At 41.3% G+C, this 16,882-nt stretch overlaps 1 protein-coding gene across 1 annotated transcript in view; it reads left to right on the top strand.

Moving 5' to 3' along the window:
• Positions 1-16,882, top strand: part of THSD4 (thrombospondin, type I, domain containing 4) — a 283,839-nt gene that overhangs the window by 56,676 nt on the left and 210,281 nt on the right. Inside the window, exon 5 of the mRNA XM_009885750.1 lies at positions 267-369. Within this exon, the coding sequence (XP_009884052.1) occupies positions 267-369 (103 nt within the window). The remainder of the gene's footprint in view (positions 1-266; positions 370-16,882) is intronic.

Below are 16,882 nucleotides of genomic sequence, written 5' to 3'. Positions count from 1 at the left end.
AAAAAATTTCCCTTTTTTTGATGTAGAACTGTTGCTCCATGAACTCCACAAATTCATTTCTTTTCTACAGGCACCTTTGATACTGTTACTTAAAAGCGCACTGTCTATTAGCTGTTTTAAACAAAGAGAGTCTTCTAATATTAATATAGTCCATCTGGATTAGAATTTGGCAATGCCTTCATTAACCTTCTGAAATGAATTAATAAGAAAGCAATAGCAACATCGCTGTTGATTATAATGTGACTGTTTTTTTTTAATTTAAACAGATGTGTCCTGAAAGCAGCAGAAATATTAGAGAAGTGCAATGTGCATCATACAATAACAAGCCATTTATGGGCCGATTTTATGAATGGGAGCCTTTTGCAGAAGGTAAGGGAAGACAACTTGGTTTTGCATTATTATACAGATTTTGTTTTGGAAAGGCAAATGTGATTTTTCACCCAGTGGAAGCCATCAGGCTTTGACTGTGTAAGTCTTGCTCATTTTGCTCTGTTTGTCAGCTGCATTTATTTACGGACGGACAAGCAGATAATCTCGCATCAACATCTCTTCTATTTTACAGGAATAAAAGCACGTAAGTCCTGCTTTGACTGGTATGCTCTTGGCTCTATGTAGCGTTGTAACAGTATCTCAGCTACTGCACTGTTAACAATCTTCTTTTGATGACAAAGACTCAGGATGGCTCCATTTCAGTAAATGGAGTTAAGTTATTTTATGCCATCTTAGCATGTGACTCATGGTCCTTATACATTTATTTCAGGACTCTCTGGCTGTCTAATTTGTGGTTTCTAATGGTATGTCTGACAGTGGGGATGGCGGCTATAGGATGTCCCCAGCTGCATGTTGAACTGGTTGTCCTGGAACACAAAGTGGCAGCAGCTCTAGTAGTGGTCTGCCACCCTTCTCCTGTCCTAACCCTTGGAGTGTAACGTCTCTGTCACTTGGGGTTTACAATCTTTCTCCAGAAACATGTTTTGTGAAATAGTTATTTATGGTGTTTGTCTTTCTGTAAACAAGAGCTGGGCCCACCTCGGTTGAGATTTGTGATTATTTATGAGGTAAATAATTTATTCTTCAAATATGTCTCTGGATTCAGAGGAATTAAATTCATATCTTATTTTTCAAATTAACATTTTTAAAGGTTGTGTTCTACAAAACTTCAAAGACCAGAGAGGACTTATGATAGAGAAATATGTATGCATACTGCGGACTAGCTGTCTGCAGTACTCTGAGGCCATTCTGTCACTTGGGGTGAGTCACTAGGAGGAGAGCGCAGCGATGACTTCGTTAGCCACAGACCCCTTCACCAGCAGGCTGTGTGTGCCCTGTTCCACATGCTGTGCCACATCTGCCCTCCAAATGCAGGCACGGTCTCACCTTAAAATTTTAAAATGCAGGATATAGGCCCGTCTACTTACCCTTTCTGGATTTGAGAAGAACGAAGTAGAAGGAAGAGAATTTACCCGTATTTTTTAAGTGTCTCTTGAATATAGCTTTTATTGCCTTCTGTGTAAGTAGCTACATATAATACAATGCCACACAGTTAAATAGAATTAATACATTATGCTGTGGCTTTTGCTGGCTTACAGTCAGTGTTTGTAGGGATTTCTTTTTGCCAGGAGACTTCCTTAAAAATAAAGGCTTCAGTGTACTATGATTTATCTTTAAGGCAATGCCCTGCCCCTGTGTGTCCTAAAATTGATGTAGTGGCAAGTTTTATCTGATTGTGCCCATCATCCATGTCGGTGATCTGCTCTGGGGTAATTAGTGCTCTGTGTATTTGTGTTTTACTTTCCTTCAGTCTTGAACTCATCATGCGCAGTTGCTTTCCCAGCTCCAAAAGGGAGGCAAAATAAGAGATTCAGAAAAGAAATGGGAAAGTTTTCTTTCACGATGGAGGGATTCCTCCTGGTTCTCATATTTTTATTTCCCCTCCCTTCATTTTAATTGGTTTAGAAGGCGGAAAGGGTGATAGCTGCTGGTGATTTTTGCCATTAATAAACTGAGGTCATGTCTATCCTGTAGTATGGAGCTTGATACTAAGTTTTGAAGTGAAAGCAGTGAACAGTATGTCTGTGTCAGGCTGCAGCTGGGTGCGTCAGCGGCAGAGGGCCCGTGCTGCTGTCGCTGTACTGCTCTTGGGGACGGGGGAACGCCTTGCTGGGTTGCACTGCCTGAACGGCTCTCTGCGCCAGCGTTGGGGTTCTGTGCTTTGCCTCATTGCACAAAGGCAAAGTGCCTGTTTTGTAACAATAAAGACCCTTCCAAAGATGTGCCGAAGGAAGTATTAGAAGTTGTTGTTCGTTTATTTTTCAGGGGACCCAAGGAATGCTGCAAGTGTGTGAAGTTCCTTTTTCCTGTACCCAGAAATGGACATTTCAGTGGGTACTTAGCATGCTAGTATGCTCTCTCTTGTTCCTTTAGATGAGCAGCTTTGATGCACAATTGATATTACCTATTTTTACAGCTCAGCACGAGTTAGGGCATATTCAGGTAGGTTTGTATCTGATTCCCAATCTATCTAATAACGTTTGTTTCTAATGTAGTCATACCTCAGTCCTGGTTTTATTTGCTGAGGGTAGAGTGAAGATTTGCAGAGCTATACCTCTTTATCTTAAATTATGAACATTCGGTATATACTATGCTTTGAATTACAGTCACATTCAGCATTGTGAAGTTGCCCAAAAGGAAGTTTCAGAGCTGTACGACTTCAGCACTTTGTACCGTGCATTTAGGCAGAAAAAAGAGCTTGGTACCCCAGCAAGCGCATGGCTGAAGGCATATTCTGCGGGCAGCATGACTTCTCCTGCAACGTGGCCCCAAAGGCTTACGCTGTATTACCTTTGCATCCCTTTTCAAACTGGTATTGACAAGACAGAGCCAATGCTGAGCCAGCTCAGCCCACCTCCATCTCCTTGCTTCCTACACAGCAGCTTTGACTCACTCTGCCCTGTGCCAGGAAAGATGACTCAGGGGATCTAAAACATGCCACAATTATTCCTTTTTCCCTCCCCTGCATAGCACAGCTTGCCTCTAATGTTTATGTTGGATCAATAAGGGCAGCTAAACCGTAATTTACAGCCCTGTCTTGATGGTGAGTTAAGTGTAATTATTATTATTTTTTAAAAATACATGTATTTTTATTTCTCCCTTGTTCAGATTGGTGCAGCTGCATTTCTAACCCCTGTTTTATCTGCTACTGCTCCAACACAAACTTTTGTCTTTATTAAAAAAGCCATATTAAAGGGACTATAAACCCTATGAATTTAGATTATTTAATGAAAAAACCCTAGTTTGTGTTGGAGAACCAATAGCGCGTAATGACTTTAAGGGCAGAATTTGAGAGGAAGGATCCAGTTGTGCAGAGGGAGAACATCACAGTGACATGACCATAAAACCAGTGAGGAAGTTTAAATCTACAGAAGCAATAATAGGGTAATGGTTTTAAACTGAAAGAGGGGAGATTTTGATGAGATATTAGGAAGAAATTCTTTACTGTGAGGGTGGTGAGACATTGGAACAAATTGGTCAGAGAAGCTGTGGCTGCCCCATCCCTGGAGGTGTTCAAGGCCAGGCTGGACGGGGCTTGGAGCAACCTGGGCTGGTAGGAGGTGTCCCTGCCCAGGGCAGGGGGGTTGGAACCAGAGGATCTTTAAGGTCCCTTCCAACCCAAACCGTTCTGTGATTCTATAAATAAATGTTTTAATCATTCTGATAATTGAACTCTTTAATTTGAACTCTTTATTTCAGCTAACTTTTAATTGTGGTGAAAAATTCATAACCTAAAGTCTTTGATATTTTGAAGAGTGTGTGAAAAGAATCTGTTGAAAGGAGAAAACCTAATTGGTTCATTGAAAAAGATAACTCAGTGGGAATCTGACCACAGGAGTCTCTCAGTGCAGGGTAACTGCATTTTTTGAGAGGAGGGAGGTAACTGCAGAATTTTTTGTCAGAAATCCTGTATAAGGTTAAAGAAGAAATAAAGTCCTCTCCAGGAAGATCTCTGTCTGAGACTTCATCTTCAGGAGGATACCTGGATGGTTTTTTGCATCCAAAATGCATTGTCAAATATAGTATTTTCAAATCAACAGCTGCAGAAAAACCTAGTCAACTGCAAGCCCTCTTGCTTGGAGTTCTGTTTGGTAATGACAGCCAGGCTTTTGTAACAGACGGTATTTTATCCTGCAGCCCTAGCCATGGGTTCCTGTTAGAGCCGTTGGGATTCATCGGTGCCAGGCAGGCAGGTGTAGGAGTGGTACATGTGCAAAGAGCGCACTGTGGCTCTGCACAACGCGCTCCGCTCGCTTGCGATACAGAGTCCCGCAGGGATGTTCGGCGTTCCCAGAGGCAGCAAGGGGAGCTGCCGGCAGGGCTGCAGCTGCCTGCTTCACGAGAGGAGAAGGACTTTGAAGTCTAGGAGGAGCTGTGATTGCATCTCCAGTGTCTAAAACTTGAAATAGCAAATATAGTATTCTTTGGGACTTGGCTTTTTTCTCCCTTTTAAGCATAGCAATTTACAAGCAGAAAAATACTGCAAAATGTGAGCATTTTCTCATGAGAGACAATGTCACTTTCTGATAAAAGATATTTTTGTGAATCAGAGCCTGGTCCACTGCAAGTCAGACATGATTTGCCCCTAAAAGACATTGAGGCATTGCTCCCTTCCCTTGTACTAAAAGAAATGCAAAATGTTCATGGAATTGATTCTGTTTTCTTTTTTTGTGTTTTTTTGTTTTGTTTTGTTTTGTTATTTTATACCAAATTTTAATGGGAAGGTTTCTAAAATGCAGACTTGACCACGTATTTCCTCAAAGTGATGTTTTCGTTTGCTTTTTGTTGAAAACCAGCTCTGGTTTCGGTACTCCCCTTTGAGGTGAATGTGCTTGTTTGCAGGGCAGCATGCTTTTTTACCTGCATTGCACCGAGAGCGAGAATTCTTGCTGTTTCTAGTGTGTGTGTGATTTTACATCTGCCCATGGCAGGGGAGTTAGAACTAGGTGATCTTTAAGGTCCCTTCCAACCCAAACCATTATATGAGTCTGATTTACATGTGGATCTGTAGCTTGTGTTAGATCTCGCTGGATGCAAGCTAACAAAGGTCATAACAGGAATGAGGACGTGGCAAAGGATCATCGTAGCAGTGCTGTACAGATGATTTAGTTCCACTTGGTAGAGTCAAGATGTCTTTGGCTTAAAATGCTGTATCAAGCTGGAGGAGTTTCTAGGAACGGAGCCATGCTCAGAACTTGAAAGCTGTTGAAATAGTTTGTTGCTGGCAGATGGTGGCTGGAGCCCGAGAGCCGGCACGGGAGCCCCCACTCCCTGCTGGCCGGGGCAGCGGGTCCGCGGGGTCAGCCAGGGAAGGGGACCTCTGGAAGGCCTGGCGGAGTTCATTCGGTCCCTCCCATCGCCAGGTCTGGCTTCCTCTTATGACTTCTTCTTGGTTTTCTGTTCGATTGCTGAGCAGCAGCGGTTGCACGGAGCATTACAGCACACTGCTCGTTGGGCAGGGCTCAAGTCAGGCCGAGTTGCAACTGGGATAAAAATTCCTGTAGCTGAGAGCAGCAGTAGCGTGAATGAAACGGCGCTAATGTCACTGCTGCCCACTTCTGTGGGGGCAAAATGGGTCCCCAGACTTTGTGTCAGATAAGAGGCGTTTATGATTTAGACTGAATTGATTTTTGCTATTAGGATGTAGACTGCAAACTAATGCAGGGGTGCTAGGTTTATTTATTTATTTGTTTGTTGTTGCTGGATTTGGAACGACAGATTTAACTTATTTTGAATGACAAAATAGCTTCTCAGATCAAAATGTAGTGCCTCGACTTAAGCTGTTAAGTTGCTAAGAAAATTCTCCAGTCTGCTGGTAATTGATGGCTCTGAAAACGCTGAATGAGCTCTGATTAAGATGATTTAAGTAATTATAAAATGGAAGAAAAGCCTGATTGATCTTTTAAAAATCTTGGCCTTTTAAAAAGCTTGGTAGCATTAAGCACTTCTGGAATGGAGTGCCCAGCAGTCAGGGAGGGCTGTCAGCGGGAGCACAGTTACCAGGACAGACGCTGCCTACAGATCCTCGACAGCCAGCTGTAGGCGCACAGTTGTTTTACTGATGTTTCGGGGTTTAGGAGGTTTTGGCTCGTTTGCTTGGGCTTTGTGCAGACGAGGGTAAATAGGCTTGTGAGGAAACCGTTTATTCAATTCTAAAGTCTCATCAATAACATGTTTTGTAGAGCGTTTTCCGTTCCGTTGATAGCAGAAGTCATCCACCAGAACTAGTGAACCTCAGGACATCCCTTCCTGGGAGTATTTGTAAATCTGCTGAATGAGTATCAAAATTCTGACACGTAAAACTTCTCTTGCCTTGTCAGTTTTCTAGATGTTGCTTGCGAGTTTTCTGGTATTACATGTGGCTATTTGAATATAGCTACCAAATATGCACAAATAATTTTGCAGTAAGTTTTGGGGCCAGATATAAATGCGGCCTATTTGGGTGTTGTGTAAAGTTGCAAATCAGTTAATATTCTGGGCCAACCTTGAGTGTATTATACTTGTTTTCAGTGGTTTAGTGTGTTGTTTTTTTCTTCTGTTAGAATTGTGAGATATGTGTATAAACAAATTATTATAGAGATATGTTGTTTGTGTCCGTTGTTGGATTTCACATATGTTGGATTTCATTACATCTTAGTATAAAAACATTCTAGAAGTGTTGTAAAGTTTGATATATACACAGAAATATAACATTCGTGTCATCTTTTTAGGTTAACTGTAAGTGGAATTCAGTTTAGATTAATTAGAGAATTCATCCATGCGTAAGATTAGCAAGGTCGGTGCTGGTGTATGTTCCCTGAATGCCTGTGATTTCTTGGCTAGAGGCGTGCAGTCCTTGAGAAGCCAAGGTAACGTAGTCCCCGTTTTGTCAACTCTTGGCTTTTCCTGGTCTATCACAGCCAGTTACTTGCGGCTCAGGATACACTGTGCTGAACTAATGTTCTCTTAGTTTTATGTGCAATACTTTGATAACCTCATTTTTTCACCCAAAGGACATGAAGAAGTCTTACTGTTTTATTTATACTTTCTCTAGTAAGTTGCTTCTAGTTAGTGAACATACAGATGTTTGGGTGTATACACGATATCTCAAGAAATAATCCAGCTGTGCTGCAGTTCATCCAGCTGCAAGGTATTATATTCAATGAGGCAGCTGCTTGAAATCTTCATTTCTCATTGCAGTAGACTATACTTCTCTGCTGGGTTTTTTTTGCCTTCACCTGTTAGAAATCTTCTTGATTGCTTTTATTCCATTTTGTGGCTAGTTGTTCTTGAAGTTTGTACTTCAATTGCGTATACTGTATTTTCTATGACCTTTTTTTTTTTGTTGTTCCTGTTTTATATGAAATGCTGTAGGCAGACAGATTCATCAAAGAGGCAACAGACAGAGTTTTGGGAGGTCTGAAATGTAATGAATCGATGGTATTTGTATTTGATGAGCTGCAACTCAAATAGTGCACACTTTTCTGACGATAGGTAATAACAGAATATAGGTAATAACAGAATTGACATTCTTAATTTCATCACAAAAAAACCCCAGAGGGATTATTACCACTTGTTTGTTCCCTTGTTTGCAGTATGTGTATAGAAAAAACCCAAACCTGTCCAGGAATTGGTCTCCTCCTGCAAACCAAAAAGTCTAAGTCTATGCCTGTCAATTAAAATGTTAAACAACTATGCTGATATAATTGCCGTCTACATGCTGTTCACTTATGCATGTCACGTGCACTTTTCTTCAGGGTTATGATCTAGCATAATTTGAGATTTAGGAAATGAATTTGGAAAAATGTAGTGAAAACTTCGTCCTGTTTTGTAGTTTATGAGAACTGATGGCTTCAGGTCTTCAACTCTTGTGTGAGTTAACACATGAAACATACTGCAATTTGCTTTGCTTGGCCTTTTCTCTTATGTTTTGGGCTACTCGTAGGTTGGATAGGTCTTAATCTCTCCCTGTTTCAGGAACAGTTACTTAGCTAATGAGTAACATTAAACTGAACAGTAAACCAGTAGCAGATTAGTGTAAGACAAGACATCTTGAAGCATATACCTGAAAGTATCGGCAGGAGCATAAGCACTATAGGGATACAATTCCTCTTGAATTCTGATGGAATATGAGCTCTGATTTCCTTTAGACTTATTAGAAATCCTATCCAAGGTGGTGAAGTATCTATTTTTCACACATTACTGAAGATTCTATTTCATCTTTAACTGAAATCTCTTTGAAATGTTGGTCACTTATGAGACTAGAATTTATTCAAATGCAGTAGAACAAGAAGTTCATTTATACTATGTCCCTTTTTTCCCCCCTTATTTATGCCCGATTTGTGAATGGATCGCAAGAGAAAGCAGATGGAAATTTGCAAAGCTTTAAAAGCATGGCCGAGCTAAAGTATCTGAGGCATTTCTTTGACTTCATCAATAAATCTGCTTCCTGAACATCTGTTGTGTTGAGTTTGACCTGGAAATTGTAAATATCCTGTGTATTACTGAAATATGTAACTACTTCTATAGAAAGCTTTAATAAAAAAATGCTTAGATGCTTATATATCTGGAAAACTAATGCTTCCACATGGCAATTTACCTTTTATAGTTATTCTTCCTATATAATTTTATTAATGTACATGTTTTGATTTGCATCTATAAGAAGCTTAGCAATGCCAGAGCCTGGCTTTTACCTGGGATTCTGTGATTTGTTACAATTCAAATAATAATGCATATGTATTTTTAACCGTAGTCTTTTAAGCAGGGACCATACTCTGATGGATGAAGTCAACCATTTCCCTCTAATAGGCCACACGCACTGCGTGTTGCAATGTTTCTAGTTTATTGTGCATACCTCAATTCCCTGCTTTTCTACTTGCTATTTGGAGGGTAAAATGGGGTAAGAGGGATGAGAGCAAGAAGATTTGGGTGTTTATAGATGGACACCTGGATGAGTCTCAAGAATTGGAAAGGTTTGTTAGTGCCTTTAGGAGAATGGGAAATGACCTCCATCGAATGTTATCATTCAGCAGTAAACTCGTTACACTCCAAAGTGGACTGAACATAAACCATGTAAACAGACTGTATTTTTAAGAAGATGGGAAAGTGAGAGAAAAGAGATGAGCTGACAAGTCACATCTGTCCTAACCTTACAGGGTTTAGATAAATTTAGCCTACCTTTGCTGTAGAAGAGACGTTGTCTTCTGTATCCAGGTGACCAATATGTTCTGCTTTATTTTAGAGTATCTGACCTGCCTAGTTGCATTAATTGAGAGTTGGGTAAACATCTCAGGAAGAATTATGCCCTCATTTCAAAGCACACTTAGATCCTTTGATGGGAGCATAAAGTTAAGGACGGATGTTGTGGCTTTCAGGCTCAGATTTAGAAACAAAATTGTATCCAGATTGTGTGGTAATGAAGATTGTTAGGCTAGAAGAGAATGTAGAAGGAAGATTTGATTTTTGCAAAGCACATGTGGAAGTGAGTGGCATAAAACCTTTTAAGCCTACTTTGATAAAAGTTGTCTTGACTCCTTCCACTTGCTACCCAAAAATTCGCCTTTGCAGTTGGATCAAAATCTTTCTCTTCCTTTGGCTTCCTTATAGCAAACCATCAATGTCAAGAGGGAATCCTATCCTTTCCTTATTCCTATACCTCTTTGGGGATATGAAGGATGAATCTTAGTCTGAGTTCTCCTTAATCTGTTCTTTTTGGTGGTAGATTCCTTTTGTAGCAGACAGAGACAAGCAGGCTCGGATGCCCTGAACAGATGTATTTTACAGCTTCACAAGGAAACTATTTTATACGAGTTTTATGACTGTAGTCCTAGGAGTCCTTGTCATGCAGATCTGCACAACCATTTCTTGTAGTACAGTGCACTAGAATGGGGGAAAACTTAGGGCTCACAGTGTTTGGCAGGTGTGTGCTTCTTGCACAAACCCCGGTGATCCTGCCGTGTCTCCCAGATCTGTGAAGTACTCTGGAGAATAAAATAGAGCGGCAAGGTCGAGACTGCGTAATCATTTTAACATGTTATATGTTAACTTTGGGGAATATTGAATAAACGGGGCAACAATTAACAAAGGATTATCAACATGTGTTCCGTCTTTGTTGCTAAATGTATGAAATATTTGTTCAACACGTTTCTTGTACAATTTTTAAAATCAAGTTTATATTCTTGGTTTTAAACTGTGCAGTGTGGGTTGGTTAACCTAGAAGGCAGAATTGACAAATGGCCGATATTCTATTCATGTTTAAAAAGAAACGAACAACGGAGACATAGGGAGAAAATACAGAAAGCGAGTTTGGTAAGTAAAGTAGAAAAGAGGTTCCCTACTAAAAAATACTTATCGAACTATCTTAGATTTTTAAAACTACTATCTTTGCCTCACTTTATGTGTGGAAATAGTTTTTGTTGATTCAATTATGCATTTCAAAAGATTTTAAATAGTTTCATAATATTTTCCATGTGTTTGCTTTCAAAAAAGCTTTCACATTTATCTGCTCCAGTCAACAGGGATTGTCCTGATCTGGTGCTGCCTGCATAGCAGGCTGTGGAGCTCCCGGCCAGGTTGCTCCTGAAGTTGAAGGCAGGCAATATAGATGTGACTTCTTATAGGTCCTCATGGCCCAAGAATTGTTGAGGTTAGTGGGAGTTTTCCCCATTCACTTCAGTGGCTTTTGAATGAGGTCGTTTAGAAGAAAATTCACCATGTAATGAAACAAGTAAACATAACTGATGTCTGATCCTGAAAACTTTGTTGCAGGTTGATAATATCCATATTTCCATGTATTCAGAGAGTATGCCGGAGAATATTCAGAGAATACATGGAAAGTAGAACTTGCACTTTTGCTTTCTGGCATATTTAGGCACAAAATTCTATTTTCTTAAAGTAATTTCTATGGCATTGTGCGGATTTGAGAAATTAACACCTACATATACTGATAAGGTAGGTCCACCAGTTCTGGTTCCAGTAAGATGTGTGGGTTTTACCTGATTAGCTTTATAGATGTTTTAGCTTTAACTGATCAGTTCTGAAACAGAGGTTTGGGTCAGTCTACATGTGGGGCCAGAGGCTGTGGTCACAGTTATCGACAGCAGTGTGGTGTCTGGACTGGTCACAGTCCAGAAGTTGTGGCTAGCTGAAGAGTTTAAGAAACCTGCTCAAGTACAGAAGATGTTAGGTTTCAGATCTGGCGAGTCTTCTGCTGCTGTGTTGTAATAGCAGGTGGCTTATTGGCGATTGATGTTTACGCATGGTGTAGGGCACTTCAAGCATGAGCAATTTTTGCCCGAACTAGCAAATCCGGGAGCCCTCGGGTAAGGCCGTAATTGCAGGTTTGCCGGTTCCCAGGATGCCTGGGCGGCTGCCGGAGGGGCTGTGCCAACGCCTGGCCCCGAGCCCCACAGCCCTAACGTTTCAGACGCTGGGAGTTACCGCTGCTTAGCAGAACTGCGACTCTAGAGACATGCGAACTGGTAAGGCCATGCTTTCAGCCTGGGGCAAACACGAGGTGAAAGGCATTTGCTTAAACTTCTTTTATTCTGATAAAACCTCTTCCTGTGGGGTATGAGTGAGAAGACTATCTTTTCTTTTGCAGTACAAGCGAAAGCCTGCGAGGTTTGAGCTGAGTAGTGAGACTCGCCAAGCTCAGTCTGGAGTCACTGTGGGGGCGGGAGGTAGGTTGTAAAGATAAACTACTACAGAGGGTTCATAAGGATTAAGTGTTATAGCCTATTTTTTTAACGTGGCATTCCTTTAAGAGCCCTCAGATTGACAATTTCCAACTTCATCTCCCAGTATTTCAAAAGAGCACGGAGTTTACAGCTCTCCTTGATCTAACTGCTTGCTAGAAAAATGAGGTTACTTATTAATATGAGCATGGGTGCTTGTGCCGCACATTATTATTTAAATATAGGCATTCCCATGTTTCTGGAGTATTCTGTTAATGTTTTGAATGGAGGTTTTTAGTAGTGCTGAGTGTTATGAAGGGAATTAAAAAGATTTTGCCAATGTAGCCAGCATAAGTAGTTGGCCTGGCATTTATATACGCTTGATATGGCTTCTTGTTATGACGAATTACTATTTTCGAAGCAAGGAAAATCTTACCCACTGTGAAAGAAAAGCTTATAATATGGATGAACATCAGAAGAAAGAGATTCCCAGTGGTAGTATATAAAATGAAAAGCAGAACTGGCTTCTATTGTGCTCTGTTTCCATTAGACATCTTGGAAGTTTTATAAGCACGGCGCATAATAAATATCTAAGCCACAGTTTGAGGTCTTTTACGAAGGAGGGACAATTCTTGCTAATCTTTTTCTGGATCAGTCCTCCCTCTTACACCCAGATAGATACAAATCTCTGGCATTTGTCCACAGAGTCAACTTGTGAATTTGTTAATTTGCTTTCCATATTGCGCTGTGTATAACTCTGAATTTAAATCCAAACACCACAAATTTAAAATTCAGTTTGAAAGAGCCAGAGGAGCCGTGCATTAAATTTGCTCGTGTATCTACAAAGAGAGGAGTTCTGCTTCTGAATAATTTTGGTGAGAGGCCTAAAAATACTGAGGTGTAACTCACTATGGTTGGTTCTGCCGAAACAGTGCAGTGATCCCTCTGGAGAGAGATCACAAAGAGAGAAATGTTTGGATCTGTTACGCCACTGAGGTGGACATCAAGTATAAAAACAGAAACAGACCTCAAAAAGTTGAGCCTGATCTTTTTTTTTTCAAATATAATAATACGAGTCTGGTGACATCATCAGATCTGAAAAGTAATATAGACTTTTACTGTACTTTTTTTTTCCTTACTCCAATATAAATGTAACCCAGTGTATGTAAAATGCATTATAGCAAATCCGCAAGCAATTTCCTTCATTGTAACAAATACTGTATCTCATTAGAGCAAAACAAGCCCCCAGTTATGTTGCAGAACATCTGCTTAATAATTTCAAGTTCCTCCAACAGTGCTGCCAAAACAGCTAAAAAGTCAACATCCAGCCCATTACTTTGATCAAGTGGAGTAGTAAAATGCTAGATAAAGCCCCAAGCGTGGCTCTGGTGGAGGCGGAGTGATGCTGCGGGCCCCAGGCTCAGCTGCGGCTGATGGGGATAGCCGAAGGCGCTGGAACTGGTGTCCGGGGGGGGAAGCACAGCTAGGTGTCCGGCTTGCATAGATTTCCTATCTGACAGTGAGAAGGTTAGTTAATCTTTCTGTGTCCAGATCCTGACTCTTAAGTTTGGTTTTAAATGCCCTTTTTATATCTCATGGGCTTTCTGCAGTGCATATGAGCTGCTTTAACATTACTGACAACAGCGAAAGCATCTGTAAACAAACAACAGGTCGATGTTTACATAAAATTTGGCCCGAGTTGTAATGGTACTTATTATTTGTCTGCTTTGTGGCTATACCACTTTCTGCTCTGTGTATCTTAGGAAGAGGCTCGCTTTGTGTTGTTGCAGTGTTAACATTTTGACTCCTTGTTTTCATTCCAAGTGAGAACTGAAACTGAAAATGGTAAAACATTCCAGCAATACAAAACATTTTTAAGTATGAAATTATTTGGGGTCAGTATTGTCAAAAATTAAAACTATAAGTATGATGGTAATGTTACTATCATTTCAATTAAAAAAAAAAAAAGGCAGTAAAATAAAATGTTTCAGCACTGAAATGAAACAAGCAATTGGAAATGATTTTGACTTCCCTCTGGCCATTTTCAGCAAAACCAACATAGTCCAAGGGAAGATTTCCATTTCTCACAAAATTAAATTTTTTGAAACAGTGGGGAAAATGTCAATTGAAGGAGTCCACTGTATTTTTAACCAGATTGAGAAATAGTATTGAAATTATAATTTCCCTGTGAAATCATTGTTGCACAAGAGCCGGGTGAAGACTTGTTTCTTCTTTGAATAGTAATATATTATAACATCCCATTGTGTGACAGTGACTAATGCCCTCTGTTTGTATGGTTTTGCTGTTGGTTTTTGTGGCAGTATTTTGATTCTAAATTTTTTTAAGGTCCAGTCAGTTAGTCACACCTTGAACTCACTTTCAAAAAAATGCAGAATTTCAACTTGAAGGAATCTTAATTATCAGCAAAATGCCTTAAAAAACCAAACAACCCCAAACAAAAAAAACCAAACCAAAACAACAAACCCAGAACAGAGCTGTAAAAGCTTCTTGAATTTAGGTAGGCAAGTGGGAGTGTTGGGTTGATCTTAGGTGGAGGGAGCAGTGTAGACACCTTCATCTGCCTGAGCTGCCCAGGGAGGGTATGAAAGGGTCTGGCAGGCAGGCTGTGTCTGGTTCAGCAACCGGGCGGTAATGTGGCGCTGCCCCGACTCTGCCCAGGGCACTGCACCCATGGTGGGACAGCGGGAGTGACCATGTGTGCTGGTTGGCTCCACCGGTGCTGCTGCCGCCTGCGGCAGTTGTTAACACAGCCGGGGAAGTTTGCAGTTCAGGTTTAATCCGGGTAGTTGAGAATCAGAGAATCATAGAATGGTTAGAGTTGGAAAGGACCTTAGAGATCATCTCATTCCACGCCCCCTGCCATGGGCAGGGACACCTCCCACCAGCCCAGGTTGCTCCAAGCCCCATCCAGCCTGGCCATCCCATCACCTCCAGGGATGGGGCAACCCCAACTTCCCTGGGCAGCCTGTGCCAGTGTCTCTCCACCCTCATGGTAAAGAATTTCTTCCCAGTATCTGATCTAAATATCCCCTCTTTCAGGGAAAACTGTTACCCCTTGTCCTATCGCTGCACTCCCTGATCAAGAGTCCCTCCCCATCTGTCCTGTAGCCCCTTTAGGGACTGGAAGGTGCTATAAGGTCTCCCCGGAGCCTTCTCTTCTCCAGGCTGAACAGCCGCAACTCTCTCAGCCTGTCCTCACAGCAGAGGTCTTACAGCCCTCTGATCATCTTCATGGCCCTCCTCTGGACCTGCTCCAACAGGTCCATGTCCTTCTGGTGTTGGTGGCCCCCGAGCTGGAGGCAGCACTGCCGAGGGGGTCTCCCCAGAGCGGAGCAGAGGGGCAGAATCCCCTCCCTCGCCCCGCTGGCCACGCTGCTGAGCCCAGCCCAGGATGGGGTTGGCTTGCTGGGCTGTGAGTGCGCATTGCCAGCTCACCTTGAGCTTTCTGCAGAGCATTCTGCTTTACTTGCAGAAAAGTACTGGTATTTGTGCTTTACTTGCAAAGCACAAGATTCCCCGAAGATACCTGCATTGTTAGCACTGTGAGATTGGAAAATATTGAAGTATTTAATTTTAAAAGGTTGGGTTTTCTTTTAATTTTAACTGTGCCAGTAAACCTGAGAAATGTCAAGTCTTCGTTATGAAATTTTGTCATGGAAACTTTAAACTACTTCTGGGCACGATGTTTTGTGTTAATATATAAAAGTTAAAATTAGATAAAGATGAGCACAGAGACAAAAGAATACAGAACTTTTCAAAGAAATCTGCAAACATCTATGCATGGTAATGGCAAAGAAGTGTTGCACTAGCTACTTGAAATCCAAAAAACCAGAATAGAAACAAACCCCGCTGTGTTTCTGTATCACAGTGACTCTTCTCAGGTGAAGTAACCTGATCCGATAGGAAGATAGGAAGATTGCTTTACTTTAGGGTGGCCTGAGAGCAGTGGCAGGAGTGTGGGAGATAACTTGGCAGCGGTGTGCCGGGCAGCTGTGCCAGGAGGGACACGGGTCAGTGCGGGTCTGCTGGAGCTGCCCTGTGGGTTTGGTCTAGGGAAAACCAGCTCAGGACTGGAACAGTTCCTGGCTGCGCGTGTGAAGGGCGTAAGGAGGAAAAACCTGTTTTATTGTTTTTCCACTGCAAGAATTTAACTAGTGGCATTAATTAGGGTGTCGAGTCAGATTACCTTCACTCTGAAAGGTACAACATAGTTCATACAGACAAATGCATATCCGAAGGATTTCAACTCTACAACCTGCACCTATGGAGGTGGCAGAATTGAGTGATCACACTGAAACTTTGAGGGGTATGATAGCCATAAATCTTCGAATCTGAGGTTAAGAAGAAATGCTGGAATAAAAATTGGTATTTGGAACATTACCTTTGAGTTCATAGTGATTTGTTACTTCTGCTGCACCACAGAAAGAGAAAAGAAAGAATAAGAAGCAAAAGGATTTTTTTCTTCTTATGCCCTTAGTGTAGAGGATAGAAAGATTTCTGGGTTATGAGGAGATCTTTTTCATGAGGTTCTGTGGGTGGGTTGTCTTTTGGGCAGAAGCAGCTCAGACCAAGATTAAAAGATGTTTCAATGCCAGAGAGACATATAGATATGTAGACAGTACTTACTGTGTTCCTGAAGTTGTCATTTCCAAGAGATTCTTACACATGGCCAAGTCATTTGAAAAAAGAGAAGCCTGATTCTGAACTGATTAAATGGGCACCACAAGAAGAGAAAATAAGCCACTAGTTTGTTTTCAGCTGTTGGGTGCATCTCAGTTGAGGTTACTTTTTAACTACCATCATCTTCTAAAGCACTTGTAAAATAATGTGGAGAGTAATGTGGTGTGTTGTTTGGCATAGTTTCCCTTTTTCCCTCGGAAGCAATTTACACTGGCATTGTAGGGTCAGCTCCACCATTCCCTTGCCCTATTTCCTGGTTTGTTCCCCCAAATTTTCCTCCTTTAAATGCTGCATTTGTAACACATGTAATTTTAGACCTTGGGAAACATGCTTTGCTTTGTTAGATGCCCAGAAGGTCTTCCGGCAATGAAACAGCCCTCTGTTTAGTTGATGCAGCACTCTTTTTCACAACTAGTTTTAGCAAGAAAAGCTTTTGAAGCGAATTGCGTCAGAAATGCGAGTTTAGGCTTCCTGCT

The sequence above is a fragment of the Charadrius vociferus genome, unplaced genomic scaffold (genome assembly GCF_000708025.1).
Source record: "Charadrius vociferus isolate BGI_N301 unplaced genomic scaffold, ASM70802v2 scaffold325, whole genome shotgun sequence".
Lineage (NCBI taxonomy): Eukaryota > Metazoa > Chordata > Aves > Charadriiformes > Charadriidae > Charadrius > Charadrius vociferus.
The sequence above is the reverse complement of the archived record's forward strand: the minus strand, read 5'-3'. Positions and strand labels throughout refer to the sequence as shown.